Source organism: Loxodonta africana, chromosome 8 (genome assembly GCF_030014295.1).
Source record: "Loxodonta africana isolate mLoxAfr1 chromosome 8, mLoxAfr1.hap2, whole genome shotgun sequence".
Lineage (NCBI taxonomy): Eukaryota > Metazoa > Chordata > Mammalia > Proboscidea > Elephantidae > Loxodonta > Loxodonta africana.
In genome coordinates this window covers 63,044,419-63,064,083 of record NC_087349.1, presented here as the reverse complement: position 1 = coordinate 63,064,083, position 19,665 = coordinate 63,044,419, and the positions used below count along the sequence as shown (strand labels likewise).

The 19,665-nt window shown below is 37.5% G+C and overlaps 1 protein-coding gene across 10 annotated transcripts in view; it reads right to left on the bottom strand.

The window, feature by feature from the left end:
• Positions 1-19,665, bottom strand: part of VPS50 (VPS50 subunit of EARP/GARPII complex) — a 148,750-nt gene that overhangs the window by 58,390 nt on the left and 70,695 nt on the right. For 8 of the 10 annotated variants that reach the window (XR_010322680.1, XR_010322681.1, XR_002784930.2 and 5 more), the window contains 2 exons: positions 9,581-9,713; positions 6,595-6,686 (listed from right to left, as the gene is read on the bottom strand). Coding sequence is in view for 5 of the 10 variants with exons in the window: in XM_023544412.2 (XP_023400180.1) it covers positions 6,595-6,686; positions 9,581-9,713 (225 nt within the window). In the remaining 5 variants the exon portion in view is untranslated. Of the gene's footprint in view, positions 1-6,594; positions 6,687-9,580; positions 9,714-19,665 lie in introns of those variants that run through there. The other 2 variants (XR_002784931.2, XR_010322682.1) reach the window with 2 other exon arrangements.

Below are 19,665 nucleotides of genomic sequence, written 5' to 3'. Positions count from 1 at the left end.
GAACACAGCATCGATTCTAACACTGGTTTTAAAAATGTATGATCTCTAACTAATCATAAGAACACACCAGACAAATTCAAATTCAGAGGCATTCTACAAAATGACTAGGCTGTAATCTTCGAACATATCAAGGTAATGAAGGTCATGGAAGACCTGAGGAAGCCTTCTAGACAAAAGGGAATGGAAAGGACATGACAGCTAAGTTCAGCGTTTGAGCCTAAACTGGATCCTTTTGCTATAAATATAAAGAACATTTCTGAGACTGTTGGAGAAACTTCAATGGGTCTCTCAGTACCTTAATTATCTAGTGCTGCTATAACAAAAATACCACAAGTAGGTGGCTTTAACAGGAATTTACTTCCTCACACTTTAGGAAGCTAGATGTCTGAATTCAGAGTGGCAGCTCTAGGGACAGGCTTTCTCTCTCTGTGAGCTCTGGGGGAAGATCCTTGTCTCTTCTGAGCTCCTAATCCTGGCTTTCATGTGGCTTGTCATCTCTCTTCCCTCATTCCTGCTAGTTTAAACTGTTCTTTTTTATATCTTGTGGTGCCCTGGTGATGCAGTGGTTAAGCATTTGGCTGCAAACCAAAAGGTTGGCAGTTCAAATTTACTAGCCACTCCTTGAAAACCCTATGGGGCAGTTCTACTCTGTCCTATAGGGTTGCTATGTCATAGTCGACTCCATGGCAACAGGTTTTTTATAACTTGTAACAGATTGACTCAAGATACACCCTACACTAATTCTGTCTCATTAACATAACAAAGACAAGCCATTCCCAAATGGCTCAGAGGTCAGAATTTACAACACATATTTTGGGGGACAGAATACAATCCACAGCACTCAGTGAAGGCAATATGGAAGTTCTTTGTACTATTCTTGCAATTTTTCTGCAAGTTTGAAGCAAACAAACTAAAAGGACTTACATATTTACCCTTTTTGATGCTCTGCATTTTTTTATTCCATCTGGTATGATTTCTCTTTAACTTAATCAACCCTGTTTTATACAGGTAAATTTTTTGCCTTTATTGCAGCTTTTAACTTTGTTCACCGCTTCATCTGAATCTATCTTGAGCCAAAAATGTTTCAAAATTTTGGATTTCAGATGTTAGAAAGATAATACGGTAGGTATGTTGTTGTTGTTGTTGTTAGGTGCCCTCGATTCAGTTCCGACTCATAGCGACCCTATGCACAACAGAACGAAACACTGCCCGGCCCTGCACCATCCTTACAATCATCGTTATGTTTGAGGTCACTGTTGCAGCCACCGTGTCAATTCACCTTGTTGAGGGTCTTCCTCTTTTCTGCTAACCCTGTACTGGACAAGCATGGTGTCCTTCTCCAGGGACTGATCCCTCATGACAACATGTCCAATGTATGTAAGATGCAGTCTCGCCATCCTTGCCTCTAAGGAGCATTCTGGCCGCACTTCTTCCAAGACAGGTTTGTTTGTTCTTTTGGCAGTCCATGGTATATTCAATATTCTTTGCCAACACCACAATTCAAAGGCGTCAACTCTTCTTCGGTCTTCCTTATTCATTGTCCAGCTTTCACATGCATATGATGTGATTGAAAATACCACAGCTTGGGTCAGGCGCACCTTAGTCTTCAGGGCGACATCTTTGCTCTTCAACACTTTGAAGAGGTCCTTTGCAGCAGATTTGCCCAATGCAACGTGTCTTTTGAGTTCTTGACTGCTGCTTCCACAGCTGTTGCTTGTGGATCCAAGTAAAATGAAATCCTTGACAACTTCAATCTTTTCTCCGTTTATCATGATGTTGCTCATTGCTCCAGTTGTGAGGATTTTTGTTTTCTTTATGTGGAGGTGTAATCCATACTGAAGGCTGTGGTCTTTGATCTTCATTAGTAAGTGCCTCAAGTCTTCTTCACTTTCAGCAAGCAAGGTTGTGTCATCTGAATAACGCAGGTTGTTAATGAGTCTTCCTCCAATCCTGATGCCCCGTTCCTCTTCATATAGTCCAACTTCTTGGATTATTTGTTCAGTATACAGATTAAATAGGTATGGTGAAAGAATACAACCCTGACAAACACCCTTCCTGACTTTAAACCAATCAGTATCCCCTTGTTCTGTCCTAACAACTGCCTCTTGATCCATGTAAAAGTTCCTCATGAGCACGATTAAGTGTTCTGGAATTCCCATTCTTCAGTGTTATCCATAGTTTGTTATGATCCGCACAGTCGAATGCCTTTGCATAGTCAATAAAACACAGGTAAACATCCTTCTGGTATTCTCTGCTTTCAGCCAGGATCCATCTGACATCAGCAACGATATCCCTGGTTCCACGTCCTCCTCTGAAACCGGCTTGAATTCCTAGCAGTTCCCTGTTGACATACTGCTGCAGCCGTTTTTGAATGTTCTTCAGCAAAATTTTGCTTCCATGTGATATTAAAGATATTGTTCTATAATTTCCACATTCGGTTGGATCACCTTTCTTGGAAATAGGCATAAATATGGATCTCTTCCAGTCAGTTGGCCAGGAAGCTGTCTTCCATATTTCTTGGCATAGATGAGTGAGCACCTCCAGTGCTGCATCTGTTTGTTGAAAATCTCAATTGATATTCCATGAATTCCTAGAGCCTTGTTTTTCACCAATGCCTTCAGAGCAGCTTGGACTTCTTCCTTCAGTACCATCAGTTCCTGATCATATGCCACCTCTTGAAGTGGCTGACTATCGACTAATTCTTTTTGGTATAATGAATCAGTGTATTCCTTCCATCTTCCTTTGATGATTCCTGCGTCATTTAATATTTTCCCCACGGAATCCTTCACTATTGCAACTCGAGGTTTGAATTTTTTCTTCAGTTCTTTCAGCTTGAGAAACGCCGAGCGTGTACTTCCCTTTTGATTTTCCATCTCCAGCTCTTTGCACACGTCATTATAATGCTTTACTGTTTTTTCAAGAGGCCCTTTGAAATCTTCTGTTCAGTACTTTTACTTCACGAATTCTTCCTTTTGCTTTAGGTGCTCGATGCTCAAGAACAAGTTTCAGAGTCCCCTCTGACATCCATCTTGATCTTTTCTTTCTTTCCTGTCTTTTCAGTGACCTCTTGCTTTCTTCATGGATGATGTCCTTTATGTCATTCCACAACTCGCCTTGTCTGTGGTCACTAGTGTTCAATGCATCAAAACTATTCTTGAGATGGTCTCTAAATTCAGGTGGGATATACTCAAGGTCATATTTTGGCTCTCGTGGACTTGCTCTGATTTTCTTCAGTTTCAGCTTGAACTTACATATGAGCAATTGATGGTCTGTTTCACAGTCGTCCCCTGGCCTTATTCTGACTGATGATACTGAGCTTTTCCATCGTCTCTTTCCACAGATGTAGTCAATCTGATTTCTGTTTGTTCCATCTGGTGAGGTCCATGTATACAGCCACCGTCTATGTTGGTGAAAGATGGTGTTTGCAATGAAGAAGTCGCTGGTCTTGCAAAATTCTATCATTCGATCTGCAGCACTGTTTCTATCACCAAGGCCATATTTTCCAACTACTGATCCTTCTTTGTTTCCAACTTTCACATTCCAATCGCCAGTAATTATCAGTGGGTCTTGATTGCATGTTCAATCAATTTCAGACTGCAGCAGCTGATAAAAATCTTCTATTTCTTCATCTTTGGCCCTAGTGGTTGGTGCGTAAATTTGAATAATAGTCATATTAACTGGTCTTCCTTGTAGGCGTATGGATATTATCCCATCACTGACAGCGTTGTATTTCAGGATAGATTTTGAAACGTTCTTTTTGACGATGAATGCCATACCATTCCTCTTCGAGTTCTCATTCACAGCACAGGAGACTATATGATTGCCTGATTCAAAATGGCCAATACCAGTCCATTTCAGCTCACTAATGCCTAGGATATTGATGTTTATGCATTCCATTTCATTTTGACGATTTCCAATTTTCCTAGATTCATACTTCGTACATCCCAGGTTCCGATTATTAATGGATGTTTGCAGCTGTTTCTTCTCATTTTGAGTAGTGCCACACCAGCAAATGAAAGTCCCGAAAGCTTTACTCCATCCGCGTCATTAAGGTCGACTCTACTTTGAGGAGGCAGCTCTTCCCCAGTCATCTTGTTGAGTGCCTTCCAAACTGGGGGGCTCATCTTCCAGCACTACATCAGACAATGTTCTGCTGCTATTCATAAGGTTTTCACTGGCTAATGCTTTTCAGAAGTAGACTGCTGGGTACTTCTTCCTAGTCTGTCTTAGTCTGGAAGCTCAGCTGAAACCTGTCCTCCATGGGTGACCCTGCGGCATAGCTTCCAGCATCACAGCAACACACAAGCTCCCACAGTACGACAAAGTGACAGACACGTGGAGGACGGTAGGTATACTATGTATTATATAACAGTCCCCTGTGGGTTCTAGGAAGTATCCCAAAATCAAACACAGTATTTCTGCAAAATATGAATGTTCACTTTAAGTAGGATAAATAAATCTTGCTGCCAAATGAATTCAATTCAGGTCGGCTTTTGCCTGCTAAATGCATTATCAAAAAACATTTGTTTTCCAAAGGTTCTACTCTTTTGAATTGCAGATGAGCCTTGTAATTTCAATTTCACAAGCACACAATGAATTCCTAAAGCATCCAAAATCCAGTTGTGGAACTGGTTGGGTTGAGGATGTGAACGGAATACAGAATGGTAGAGAGGAAGATTTGCTAAAACTTGAAACCTAGAGCACCACATAACAATACTGAAAAGTGTGCTGATCTCCATTAAAATAACTACCTGTTTAACTGAGAATATTTTTACTAAACTTTATATTTAACAGATTTTCCTACGTCAGGAATGCCACGAAGTTGCCAGACGAAATGGCAACTAGCTATATAAAGCGTGAAGTCAATTATTTCAAAGTACTTCGAATTACCAGAAATTCAACTATGGATTCTACTATTTAAACTAAATGCAATTAGAGTCTATTAGGAGACCAAAGAAACCCTGGTGGCGTAGTGGTTAAGAGCTACAGCTGCTAACCAAAAGATAGGCAGTTTGAATCCACCAGGCGCTCCTTGGAAACCATATGGGGCAGTTCTGCTCTGTCCTGTAGAGTTGCTATGGGTCAGAATCAACTCAACAGCAACAGGTTTGGTTTTGGTTTTTGGTAGGAGACCAAAGAGCCCTGGTGTCACAGTGGTTAAGTGCTCAGCTGCTAACCAACAGGTGGGTGGTTTGAATCCACCAGTCGTTCTGTGGGAAAAAGATGAGGCAGTCTGCTTTCACAAAGATTAACCAAAAAAAAAAACCCACTGCCATCAAGTCGATTCTGACTCACCACGACCCTACAGGACAGAGTAGAGCTGCCCCATAGGGTTTCCAAAGCTGTAAATCTTTACAGAAGCAAACTGCCATACCTTTCTCCCATGAAACAACTGGTTGGTTGGAACCACTGACCTTTTGGTTGGCAGCTGAGTGCTTTAACCACTGCACCAGGCTTGAAAACCCTATGGGGAAGTTATTCCCTGTCCTATAGGACTGCTATGAGTCGGAATAGATTCAACAAAAACCATAGCATGGTCAGAGAATTTATAGTCTTCTAAGCTTCGAAGTCCCAAAAAGAACTAAAAAACAGTTGCTTTTTAAAAAAATCACACTTTAAACTACAAAGTATGAAAAATTTAATTATCTGAAAACAACTGAGCTACTAAACTGCAAAAAAAAAAAAAACTTAAGAAAACACATTTTTCCAAAAACTAAGATTACTTCAAAGCACAAAGATCTTTGATTTAGAAAAAAATTTCTTCATTTTATACTAGAATCTAACCCAAGCACGTCAACTATTTAGTGGTCCCTTTCCTAAAATCGGAGCCCTGGTGGCATCGAGTCGATTCTGACTCATAGCAAGTCTACAGGACAGAGTACAATGGCCACCACAGAGTTTCCAAGGAGCACCTGGTGGATCTGAACTGCGGACCTTTTGGTTAACAGCCATAGCTCTTAACCGCTACACCACCAGGGTTTCAGAGTTTGCCGATACCCAAAAAGTCTGCAGTTCGAATCCACCAACTACTCCTTGGAAACCCTATGGAGTAGTTCTACTCTGTCCTACAGGGTAGCTGTGAGTTGGAATTGACTCCATGGCAACAGGGTTCTCCCCCTCCGCCAAAATTAAGAGGAAAAAAAAATTAAGAAAATACAAATAAATGAAATAAAAACAAATATAACACTCAGTAAGAAAGCAATTTCTTTAGGAAATCATATATATGGTAGTACACTAAAGGCAAAAATGTAATCACAAAATATACGGATATTTTCAGATTAAGACTTTCTACTCAAGCAAAACAATGATTGTGAGGATGGCACAGGACTGGGCAGTGTTTCGTTCTGTTGTAGGCAGGGTCGCTATGAGTTGAAACCAACCTGACAACAACTAGCATTTAAAATCAAATATAATTGCCAATGGAATTACAGACATTTAATTAAATGACAGACTCGTACCAAAGAAAAACAAACGTGATTAAATATACAAAGAATACAAAGATAACAGAAAATTTGAAAACTGAATTTCTAAAACAACTTTGATATGAAGGTTTCTACTGCTTTAGTGAGAAATAATTTAAAAAGAAAACCAAACCTGCCATATTCGTGTAAGCCCATGTTCTAATTTCTTTTTCACGTAGCCACGATCAAAATTAGTTTCTTCAGTACCTATCACATTGCTTCCTTCTGAAAATAAAAGATATATTTTTAGATTTATTCAAAAATGCTTTTGTTTTCCAAATAATTTCAATTTGGACTCTCATATATCGTGAGCCTATGCAAGACAAAGAAAATAAGTTCAGTATTTATACAATAATACATAGTTTATCTTTTCTGAAGAAAAGGGAGTAATTAGTTTCACTAGCATTATATGAAACAAATATTAAGTTAAATCTATACTAAAATAGCATTTGTCTTTAGACAGAAGCCACCTGATGACTAAGTACAATAAAGTCTGTTCAAAATTCTATGTGTTCTAATACAATGTTGGCTTTAGTAGCTTCAAATTATGTATCCGATGTAGTCTGTGAATCAAAGTTGGTTTCTATAGCTTTCTAAAGTGAGTATGTTACCAAAATCTACAAATAACTTCCAAAGAAAGCAGATGGAAAAGGTGATTTTTCTCAAAAGGAAAAATATAAAGTAATGCTGACTTATCACAACAAATAATGTGTGAGAAAGAGGCATGAAGCCTTTTCTGCTGCTTATTGCAAATGCTCTTCTGTAATTTTTGTTTTGTTTTTCCTCTTCTACTCCTGTGGTGTCAAAGAAGGTTTCGAAAACAGAGGAAGGTACACTAACCCTAGAAAAACTAAAACTTATATTCATACAAAACTTGTACATGAATGTTCATAACACTTTCATTTGTAATAGCCAAAAACTGGAAACAACCCAAAAGTCCTTCAATGTGTAAAAGGTTAAACAAAGTATACTACATGCACACCACAGAACACAACCCAGCAATAAAAAGAAGTGAACTACCGATAACACAAAACTTGGGTGGATCTCAGGGCATTATGATGAGTGAAAAAAGTCAACCCTGAAAGGTTACATGCACAGTACGACTCCAGTTATATAACATTCTCAAAGTGATACGATTATAGTGATGGATCAGTGGTTGTGAGGAATTAGGGCTGGAAGAAGTGTGTGACTATTAAGGAGTAACACAAGAGAATTGTTTGCAATGCTCGAACAGTCCTGTGTCCTAAATGTTACATGAATCTATACATGCAATAAACTTTCATAGAACTACACACACACGCACACGCACAAACACACACACGCGCGCACACACATGTAGAAACTGGTAAAACCCAAATAAGGTCTGTATTTGAGTTCATAACATTATACTAGTGTCAGTTTCTTGATTTTGATCATATTCAGTGGTTATGTGAGATGTTACATAAAGAGTACATGCAAACTACTGCTTTTGCAGCTTCTTGTGCATCTTAGAACTCTTTCAAAATAAAAGCATTAAATTGAAAACAAACAAAAAAACAGGCAGAGATAATTTTTCCCTTTCATAACAAACAGAAAAGCTATATACAGCTTAACAGGACATTCTGAAGATAAGCTAACCTGAAAAGAAAGGCTTAGGCCTTTAAGATAACATAAACAGGATTCAATAAAGGAAAAGATAAGCATTAGTAGTATGAGAGCTATACTTGAGTCAAGTGTTCCTTTGTTTTGTTTTTCACCCTACTGGTGGCATAGTGGTTAAGTGGTATGGCTGCTAACCAAAAGGTCGGCAGTTCGAATCCACCAGGCACTACTTGGAAACTCTACGGGGCAGTTCTACTCTGTCCTATAGGGTCACTATGAGTTGGAATCGACTCGACAGGCAATGGGTTTGGTTTGGTTTTTGGTTTCAAGGAATAAACTGAGGTTTATAAAGATAACATCTTCAAGTTTCACTTTTGGTAAATGGCAGTCAAAACTTCAAGTTAGGCCTCTCTGATTGCAAAGCCCCTACTCCCTGAATTACAAAGGACAATAGCAGTAGAAGGGTGGGAGCATAGGGGTAGGACAAAAAGCTGGCCTGGAATCCTGGCTCAGTACCTATCACTTCTCTCCATTTTCTCCCATCTACTTCCCAAAAATATCCTAAAAGGATGAAAATCCTTTCATAGAATTCTCCACTATTAATTTTTTGCTATCTACGTTTATGAGCTTCTTATGAATCAAAACAAAGATTAAACTTAGGTCTTCTATACTATCAAAATTTGCTATTTCATCAAACAATAATATCTGGGTGTTCCCTCCACTCACCCAACCACAGAAACCAAGTACTTCAGAATTGATAATTAAAAGGCTTGACTAAATAATTACAATAAATTGTACCTGATAAAAAAAGTGCAGTGTCATTTATTTTTGCCCAGATTAAACAATATGCTAATAAAATCATTTATTACGAAAGTATTTTACTAATTAACCCTAGCTATTATTGTTCAAGGATATCACTTGAGATAGATATTATATAAATGAAGCAACTTACATACAATGTCTAGTTAACACAGTAATTTCTCAGAGTTGTCCATTATTATTTAGCTGACACATTTAAATTTGCATTTTCCACTGAAAGATTAATATTTTAAAACACCATCATTTTTTATGAAATTTTAAGTCTTACTGTATATTTAGGAAGAAAAATACCAATATAACTATTAATTCTTAAGATTTAGTTTTATTAATAAAACTTGAAAATTAGCAAACTAATTTTTTATTATTGAACACTTAGCATTAGCTTTATAGTAAACTTGGACAGAGCACTGTTTTATCTAGTTTATAACTAAATACCTTTAAAATAAATAGAACAGTCCTTTCCCAATAATTTAGTCCTAAGGCCAACAGGAATGCACCCATGAGAACTGGTATCATCTTTTACTTAGTAAAGTCCTTTGGTCCAATTAATCCCCAAAGGTAATGGGGCCTTTATAGCATGTGAATCACTCTCTTCTGTGAACATTTAACCTATGGTCACTACCGTCCATGAAATCCGTCAGTCATGCTTGCCCCTTTTTTTTCTCCTCACTCAAGGGATGTGGCATATGTATATTTCAATTTTTAAAATAATTTCCTACCAGAAGTTGAAGTAGTATCCTCATTGTCATGCTTTTCATGCCATTCCATAGTTCTGTAATAGCTAAGCATTACTTCCCACAATGCTTTGCAGAGGTCAGCAAGGCATGGAATATAGCTGTCTGGTGTGACATGCTAAATAAAATGAGAAAAGCCAACTTTCAAATTATTACATTTAACACTTAAAATCAATCAAAATGAAATACAGTAGGTTCTCAGTATTTGCGGGTTCCATATTTGAAAATCTTTCTATCAGCTTAAAATATTCTGATGCTTTCACAGCCATTCACAGATGTGCAGAGAAGTAGAAAAATTCCCAGTTGAGGTAGAACAAAGCTGGTTCCCTAATTCAGTATTCCCAGGAGCTTTATAGAACATAACTACACAAATAATGAGAATTCACTGTATTATATTATTACTTGAATTCATTACAGATTAGAGATAATTAAGGAAATGTCTTTCAGTGATGTATCTAAAGAGGAAATGCAATATTAAGAATCTTTTTTTCAAGTAATTCCCATTTCAACATTGTTTTTTAGTATTTATTAGGAATATCAGTCCATATTCTGTAAATCAAATTAAATTCACAAAACTAAGAAGTCAACAAAAATTAGTGAATAGCAAGTGTTCTCACAAACAGCAGTGTAAACTTCCCATATTTTAAAATTTTTTTATGTATTTTTTTGTTATTGAGACTATACACAGCAAAACGTACACCAATTCAACAGTTTCTACGTGTACAATTCAGTGACACTAATTACATTTTTGAGACATGCAACCATTCTCATCCTCCTTTTCTGAGTTGTTCCTCCTCCATTAACATAAACTCACTGTCCCCTAAGGTTTCGACCTCAGCTTTTGAGTTGCTGTTGTCAATTTAATCCCATATCATAGCTCTTAAAACAGCATAATGCTCAAGGCAGACATCTTTTACTAATGAAGCTAAGCTATTGCCCAAACATAATTTTTCAAAAATATGCTTCTAAGCATGCAAGCAGAACTTACCATCATTCTTCGACCCAAGTCACACCTTGCAAAAAAGCAGGTCGGTTTTACAATGCAATTATTACTCCATTTATGCAAATTAAGTAAGCACCTTTGACAATGTCTAAATTCCTTAAATCATTTGAAGATAGACGTTTATATCTTACAATAACATTCTAAAATAATGTTTTACATAAACATAGCTATGAAACAATATGCAGTCCCAAATCTTCTCCCCGACGGATAAGCATCTCCTCTATTCTTTGAAAAAAACACCAGTTTGTCACTTCCCCTTTTCTCAGCAGGTAGAGTGATGCCTCTCTTAATTTTGCATGCTGCCCATTTGTTCAGGATGTAGCATTTGCCCCACACTTTCGGATTTGCTAGCATGTCTTCAGTTTATGATCGATCCACCACAACTAATCATGCCATTACAATATGGAGGCTAAAACTCTTGTGTAAGCCCTTTGAGATAAACTGCTGGTAGAAACAGCTGGTAGAAATAAGCTACTGCAAATATAGCCATGGTGTGGCTGATGCTCAGGACATTAACCAAAAACCAAACCAAACTCAGAGCTGTCAAGTCGATTCCGACTCACAGCAACCCTATAGGACAGAGTAGAACTGCCCACAGAGTTTCCAAGGAGTGCCTGGTGGATTTGAACTGCCGACCCTTTGGTTAGCAGCCGTAGCACTTAATCACTATGCCACCAGGGTTTCCATACAGTTGGTAAAAGTACTCTTTCTTTCAAAAAGCTTTTTCTCCCCATAATGACCTCTCCCTTTAATCTCATTATTAAAACATTCATCTAGTAACTAGTAAAAACAATAATTTGTATGATTTACTACCCTCTCATGTAAGCATGTCAAATATCTGAAACTAAACTAGGTGAAAAATAAAGTGGTTAAGCCTTGAATTCAGACTTCCCAAGTGGGGTTTATACCAAGAAAACTGAAATAATTCACTCCTACTAAATTTATTAATATAATTCACCAGCTTACTAGGTTTAAGAAGAAAAACCAAATGATTATCTATGAGACACATAAAACTCTGACAGATTCAACACCCACTCCTAATAAAAACTCATGAGAAAATAACAAAAGACGGATATTTTCTTAATATGAGGAAACTCTAAAGCATGCCCACTATGGTCAAGAGCAAGGCAAGGACGATCTCTAACTCCCCTACTATTTACCAATGTTCTAGAGGTATTAGCCAATGCAATTAGCCAAGAGAAAACAATTTGATGCAAAATAATAGGAAAGGAAGAAATAAAACTAGTTCTATCTGCAAATGACACAATAGTGTTATTGTCATTAGGTTGCAACTCACAGCAACTCTACGTACAACAGAACGAAACACTGCCCAGTACTGCACCATCCTCACAACTGTTATGCTTAAGCTCATTGTTACAGGCACTGTGTCAATCCATCTTGTTGAGGGTGTTCCTCTTTTTTGCTGACCCTCTACCAAGCAAGATGTCCTTCTCCAGGGACTGGTCCCTCCTGATAACATGTCAAAAGTATGAGAAACATACTTGCCATCCTTGCTTCTACGGACCGTTCTGGCTGTACTTCTTCCAAGACAGATTTATTTGTTCGTTCTTTTGGCAGTCCGTGGTATATTCAATATTCTTCACCAACGCCATAATTCAAAGGCATCAATTCTTCTTCGGTCTTTCTTATTCATTATGCAGCTTTCGAATGCAAATGAGGCAACAGATAACACCATGGATTAGGTCAGGCACACCTTAGTCCTTAAAGTGGCTTCTTTGTTTTTCAGCACTTTAGAGACTTCTTGAAGGTTTGCCCAATGCAATGCATCATTTGATTTCTTAAATGCTGCTTCCGTGAGCACTGATGTACATCCAAGTAAAATGAAATCCTTGATAACGTCAATATTTTCTCCATTTATCATGATGTCACTTACTGGTACACTTGTGAGGGTTTTTGTTTTCCTTATGTTGAGGTATTATCCATACTGAAGGTTTTGGTCTTGATCTTCATCAGTAAGTGCTTCAAGTCCCCTTCACTTTCAGCAAGCAAGGTTGTCTCATCTGCCTACCGTAGGTTGTTAATGAGTCTTCCTCCAATCCTGATATCCCATTCTTCTTCACACAGTCGAGCTTCTGGGATTATCTGCTCAACATACAGACTGAATAAGCGTAGTGAAAGGAGATAACCCTGACGCACACCTTTCTTGACTTTAAACCATGCAGGAAACCCTGATGACGTAGTGGTTAAGTGCTTCGGCTACCAACTAAAAGGTCAGCAGTTCAAATCCACCAGGTGTCCTTGGAAACACTATGGGGCAGTTCCACCCTGTCCTATAGGGTCGCTATTAGTCAGAATCGACTTGATGGCAGTGGGTTTGTTTGTTTGTTTGGTTATCCCCTTGTTCTGTTCCAAAGAAGGCCTCTTGATCTATGTACAGGTTCCTCATGAGCACAATTAAGTGTCCTGAATCCCATACTTTGCAATGTTATCCATAATTTGTTATGATCCACACAGTCCAATGCCTTTGAATAGTCAATAAAACTCAGGTAAACATCTCTCTGGTATTCTCTGCTTTCAGAGAGGAACAATCTGACACCAGCAATGATATCCCTGGTTTCATGCTCTCTTCTGAATCCAGCTTGGATTTCTGGCAGTTCCCTGTCAATATACTGCTACAGCTGCTTTTGAATGAACTTTAGCAAAATTTTACTTGCCTGTGATAGTAATGATATTGTTTGATAATTTCTGCAATTTGGTTGGATCACCTTTCTTTGGAACTGGCATACATACAGATCTCTACCAGTTGATTGGCTAGGTAGCTGTCTTCCAAACTTCTTGGCACAAATAACTGAGTACTTCCAACGCTGCATCAGTCTGTTTAAACAAATCACTTGGTATTCTATCAATCCCTGGAGCCTTGTTTTTCAACAATTCCTTCCGTGCAGCTTGGACCTCTTCCTTCGGTGCCATTGGTTCCTGATCATATGCTACCTCCTGAAATAACTGAATGTCGACAAATTCTTTTTGGTATGACGACACTGTGTATTCCTTCCATCTTCTTTTTATGCTTCTTGTGTCATTTAACATTTTCCCCATAAAATCCTTCAATATTGCAATTTGAGGCTTGAATTTTTTCTTCAGTTCCCTCAGCTTGAGAAATGCCAAGCATGTTCTTCCCTTTTAGTTTTCTATCTCTAGGTCTTTGCACATGTTGTTATAATACTTTATTCTGCCTTTTTGAGCAGCCTTTTGAAATCTTCCGTTCAGCTCTTTTACTTCATCATTGCTTCCTTTTGCTTTAGCTACTCGATGTTCAAGAACAACTTTCAGAGTCTCTTCTGACATCCATTTTGGTCTTTTCTTTCTCTCCTGTCTTTTTAATGACCTCTTGCTTTCTTCGTATGATGTTTTGGTGTCACTCCACAACTCATCTGGTCTTCAGTCATTAACGTTCAACATGTCATATCTATTCTTGAGAAAGTCTCTAAATTCAGGTGGGATATACTTAAGGTCGTACTTTGGCTTTCATGGACTTGTTCTAATTTTCTTCAGCTTCAACTTCAACTTACATATGAGTAATTGATAGTTTGTTCCCCAGTCAGACCCTGGTGATGATGATATTGAGCTTTTCCATCATCTCTTTCCACAGATGTAGTTGATTTGATTCCTGTATGTTCCATCTGGTGAGGTCTACGTGTATAGGAGCTGTTTATGTTGGAGAAAAAAGGTATTTGCAATGAAGAGGTCATTGGTCTTGCAAAACTCTTATCACGTGATCTCCAGCATCACTTCCATCACCAAGGCTGTACTTTCCAACTATGGATTCCTCTTCTTCGTTTCCAACTTTTGCATTCCAATCACCAGTAATCATTAATGCATCCTAATTGCATGTTCAATTAGACTGCAGAAGTTGGTAAAAATCTTCATTTTCTTCATCTTTGGGCTTAGTGGTTGGTGTGTAAATTTGACTAATAGTTATATTAACTGGTTTTCTTGTAGGCGTATGGATCTCATTCTGTCACTGACAGAGTAGTACTTCAGATAGATCTTGAAATGTTCCTTTTGATGATTAATGTAATGCCATTCCTCTTCAAGTTGTCATTCCTGGCATAGTAGACCATTAGGACGGTCTGATTCAGAATGGTCAACATTAGTCCATTTCAGCTCACAAAGGTGTGGGATATCAATCTTTATGCATTCGATTTCATTTTTGACGATTTCCAATTTTCCTAGATTCATCCTTCATACATTCCACATTCAGATTACTAATGAATGTTTGCTGATTCTTCTCATTTTGAGTCATGCCACTTCAGCAAATGAAGGCCCCAAAAGCTTGACTCTATCCACATCATTAAAGTCGACTCTACTTTGAGGAGGCAGCTATTCCCCAGTCATATTTTGAGTGCCTCCCAACCTGGGGGGCTCATCTTCCAGCACTGTATCAGACTATGTTTCGCTGCTATTCATAAGGTTTTCACTGGATAATTGTCTTCAGAAGCAGGCTGTCGGGTTCTTCCTAGTCTTTGTCTGGAAGCTCAGCTGAACCTGTCTGCCATGGGTGACCCTGCAGGTATTTGAATAACAGTAGCACAGCTTCCAGCATCACAACACGCAAGCCCTCACAGTAGGACAAACTGACAGACACGAAGGGGAATCGTGGCTTACAGGGATCAATATAAAATATCTTTGCATATTTATAATTTGGGGTAATTTTTTATGTTTACTTTTATAATCGCCACCTTTACTATAAAACAGTCTTGATTTTTTTTCCTTTGGTTTATTTTTACTACAGCCAGCATTGTTGTTGTTAGGTGCCACTGAGTCAGTTCCGACTCATAACAACCCTAGGTACAACGGAACGAAACACTGCCCAGTCCTGTGCCATCCTCACAATCATTGCTATGCTTGAGCCCACTGTTGTAGCCACTATGTCAATTAATCTCATTAAAGGTCTTCCTTTTTTTCACTGACTCTTGACTTTACCAAGCATAATGTCCTTCTCCAGTGACTGATCCAGCCAGCATTACACTTAATATATTCTCTGATATCATACACACAGACACACACAGATACCTATAATGAAAACTGATACTGATGCACAGGGTCAGGAAAAGGCTAAAAAGCAGAGGGCAAAGAAAAGCAAAAATCACTAAAAGTTCTGGGCTACAACTCAGCCAGCAATCATTCACCCGAATAAAGGTTCTCTTCCACAAGTCAGCTTTTCTTTCATAAACTCAACTTCATATAAATTTATATTTATATTATGCAAATAAATTTAATCTTAATTATAATGCAACATTTTTTTCAGCAGATAAGAGGAAGGCAGTATTTGTCTTATTTTTTCCTAAAGAAAAATTAGGACTATACAAATAATTGTGTTATAGTCCACCAAGTAATTTCTATTATACTTGTCACAGTTTAACAAACCAGAAAATTAAATCTTAGAACTACTACCTTCTATTCTCGACCCCACCACTGTCCTGCTACATTATTTGACTATTTATTTGAGGAAAAGGAGGTTCTTGATTATGCTACCTCATAGGGATTTGCTGAAGTTTAATGGTTTTGAGGGAGACAGACACACAAAGAACATATTTGTGAAATTTTTTTTTTAAATAAGCTGAAATTATGTAGGAAGTTATAACAAGCTCTTTTCTTTCTAAACTAAATAACTCACAGATCTAGTTAGCCAACTGTGTATACCTAAGTCTCCCAAAAGAGAAGACTTAATAATAGTATAAATAAGAACGATATAAAAACTCAGATTTTATTATCTTCAAATATGTTCATATATACAAACTCAGTATATGTATAACAATATACTAAGCACCACCAATAACAAGATGAAACTTCCCTAAGTTTATCTCTAAACTAGAAATGAATGTAGAAATCCATTTACTAAAATACATTTAGAGTACGGAGAAAAGGCAAGGTGGGTAAATAAAAAACAATATTTTTATTAGATTTAAGACCAGATGCGTTCATCTTTGTGCTTAAAGACTATGCTAGCAATAAGTAAAAGAACCATTTCACTTTAGAATTGGACTCTGAAAACCATATTCTGCTATATACTATACAGACAACTGGTGGCGTCACTTCTCATGGTGAAGAATGCTTCTCATGCTTTTAACACCTTATAACTAAATCATCAGCAACTTGTGTTCTCTCATTACTTTATAAAAATCAACTCCAAATTTCAAACAGAGAATCTTATTACACAGAGATAGGTGAACCATAACTAAAGAGATTCAAAGAAACCAACAAATAAATAACTGAATAAGAAATCTAAAAATAAAAAGGCAAGGCCAAGAAGAGATCCGGAGTTTCTGAATTAACATCCCATATAACTTTCACTTAGGTATCACTTCTTCACACCTGCACAATATAATGGAAAGAAGCCTAGACAAGGAACTGAAAGCCTCAGGTCCCAGCTGGCACCATTTCCAGGCATATGTCCTTAGATAATAAACCACTCTGAATCTCAGTTCCACCTTGAGAAAAACACTGATACCCGGGCCTGCCTACCCCATTACTGATTTAATGAATTCACTGATTACTGAATACCTAACATTACAGCCTACTTCAACTCCTAGGTAGGGGCCTCCTTCAGCACAGGTGGCAAAAACAGTCAAGTACTTGAATATAAGGGAAAAGTTGGCGGATGGAACCCACCCAAAGGCATCTCGGAAGAAAGGCCTGGAGATCTGCTTCACCAAGAGTATAGAGGCAGAAGAATGCTATATTGCAATTCCAGGCCTATGTAATCCATATAACATGTCAATAAAAACAATGAAAATCTTGAATCAATTTAGAAAACATTCAGAGAGAAAATACTTAGAAAAAACTAACTTGTCAAAACATTTTTTTTTTTAAAAAGTTAAGAACCGATAAAAAAATAACAACAGATAGGAACTAGAAATTTAATTACTGAATAGTCTCCATGTTCCAGAGCTACTTTGCCACTGATATTCTTTGACTGAAAGCTACTGGTATCAATTTATTCCACGAAGGTTTTGAGGCGAAGGGAAAAGATACGTAGCCTTTCAGAAATAGCTCAAAATATTTCAGAAAAGAAGGGAAATTTTAATGAACCTCGAATTAAAAACAAACAAAAAATCCATAACCTCTGTACAGACAACATACATGTCTAATAACTTTGGTGATCATAAAAGGTAACAAATATCTTAGGGAGTAAATTTGGAAAAGATTCACAAATCTGGACGTTATAATCCAAAAGTTCAATGTACCTTTTCCACCATGTTTCACACTTCAAAACATTAAAATAGGCTCCTGTGTACCTACTGCAATTTTGATTAAAGCTTATACAAAATCCACAAAACTGACTTTCCATGAATAACTATCAATCATCTCACAGCTCAGAGTAACACTTGCCACCTTCCAGGTCAACTATTAACCATCTCAAGCAACCTACCTGGCATCAAAACAAAAATGGTGAAATTAGCTTATTAAAATAACATCTCAGTCTTGATTATAAATAAAAAGTTTAATAAGAATCTAGAGGTCATTTTCAAAGAAGAGTGCGAATCCAGAAATGAACATAAGCAGCCTTTCTCAATTTGAAGCATACAGTGGAAGGATGTCATCTTTTGAAAGCTGTTTAAATTCAAAGTTAGAAGTAGATATTAAAAAAAGGACGATGCTAGATTTAGTCTCTTAATTCTCATTATATAACTTATTTTCATACCCAACAGAAATCTCTGTTATCAAATCCCTACAAAAATTTCAGGATGATGATTTTTATATTAAATTGTCAAAACAAAAGTTCTTAGGACTATCCTTAAAAGTACTATTTTGTCCTTGTTTCACAAGTACATTTAGCATTCTAATTGCATCCTGTCAAACATAAAGGGAACAAAAGTTTTGGCATTCTCACAGAGTTCCAAATCTCCCATCCCTCCACTGATAGATGGATTTCAAAAAACACCAAAGGGTCATCAACATCCTTAGATGAATGCTCTTAGCACTGGGAGCCTACATCACCAGAAGCTGCTGGGAAGACTGCTGTGTGTCTGGAGGCCCCTGGAAATGTCCTGCAGGTGAAAGCAGCAGGAGACCCAGGTAACTAAAAACATCTTTGGAAGGCTGAACTCTGGACCAAATAAATATCTGGGCCAAGTGGCTCCAAAATCTCTCTAATCTCTAACTACTTCCATAAATACCAAGCTGTACAAAAGGTGAATATCATAAGCACCTTCTAACCATCAGAAACCAGAGAGGTGGCACTGCGCAGTACGTGGAGCACTGAACTGGATGGTGGATGTTCGGGGTCCAGCTTTGTGATTTACTAGGTCATTCCTCATGCGTATCATTTTATGTCTCTGGACCGCAAAGGATAACGCAAATAAACTAGAGTGTCTCTGAAGCATAAAGAACTATGACTTTGCAGAGATAAAAACATGCATATGTTTGTTGCAAAACTTTCCTTGTACCAGGCCAGGTTTGTGAATGATTTAAAAACACAAATATCTCATGAAGAAAAAACAGTCACTCTCATCTACCAAGGATGGTACCATTAATACTAAATATATATTACATGTTGGCATAAAGGCACAGGTAAATGATCCCAACTTGGAACTAAGTAACTAAAAAAAGTAACTAGTATCCCCTAAATTGTGAAAATAGACAGAAGGTGCTCCTTTAGTACCATTCTCAGGCTATTCTAATTGCTGTTAAACTGCATTAATCAGCTTACCACTACAACACAAGCAAAGTATAAGTAATCAGAATATATAATTGTCTTTCAAAGTTTCAAGTGATAAAATGCTGCTGGCCCCTTCTGCTGTCTGAGATCATAAAAAAAAAAAAAAAAAAAAGCAGTACTTAAATATAAAACACTATCGACATAACAATATGATTCCTTGGCAGGTTTTAAGAATGGCTTTCAATCAATAAATCATTTTTGGTTCAGCTGGTAGCTGTGTGCTACACTTTAAAAATGGATTAGTTCTTTAACTTTTACTGCTGACCTCCCTGCTCCACGCACACACACATGAATAATAAAAATAAATCACCCAGCAGTCTAAATTATCTTGGTAGTTTCAAGGGTTCTTAGAACTAGGCAACAGAGAGACCTCACCATACATGA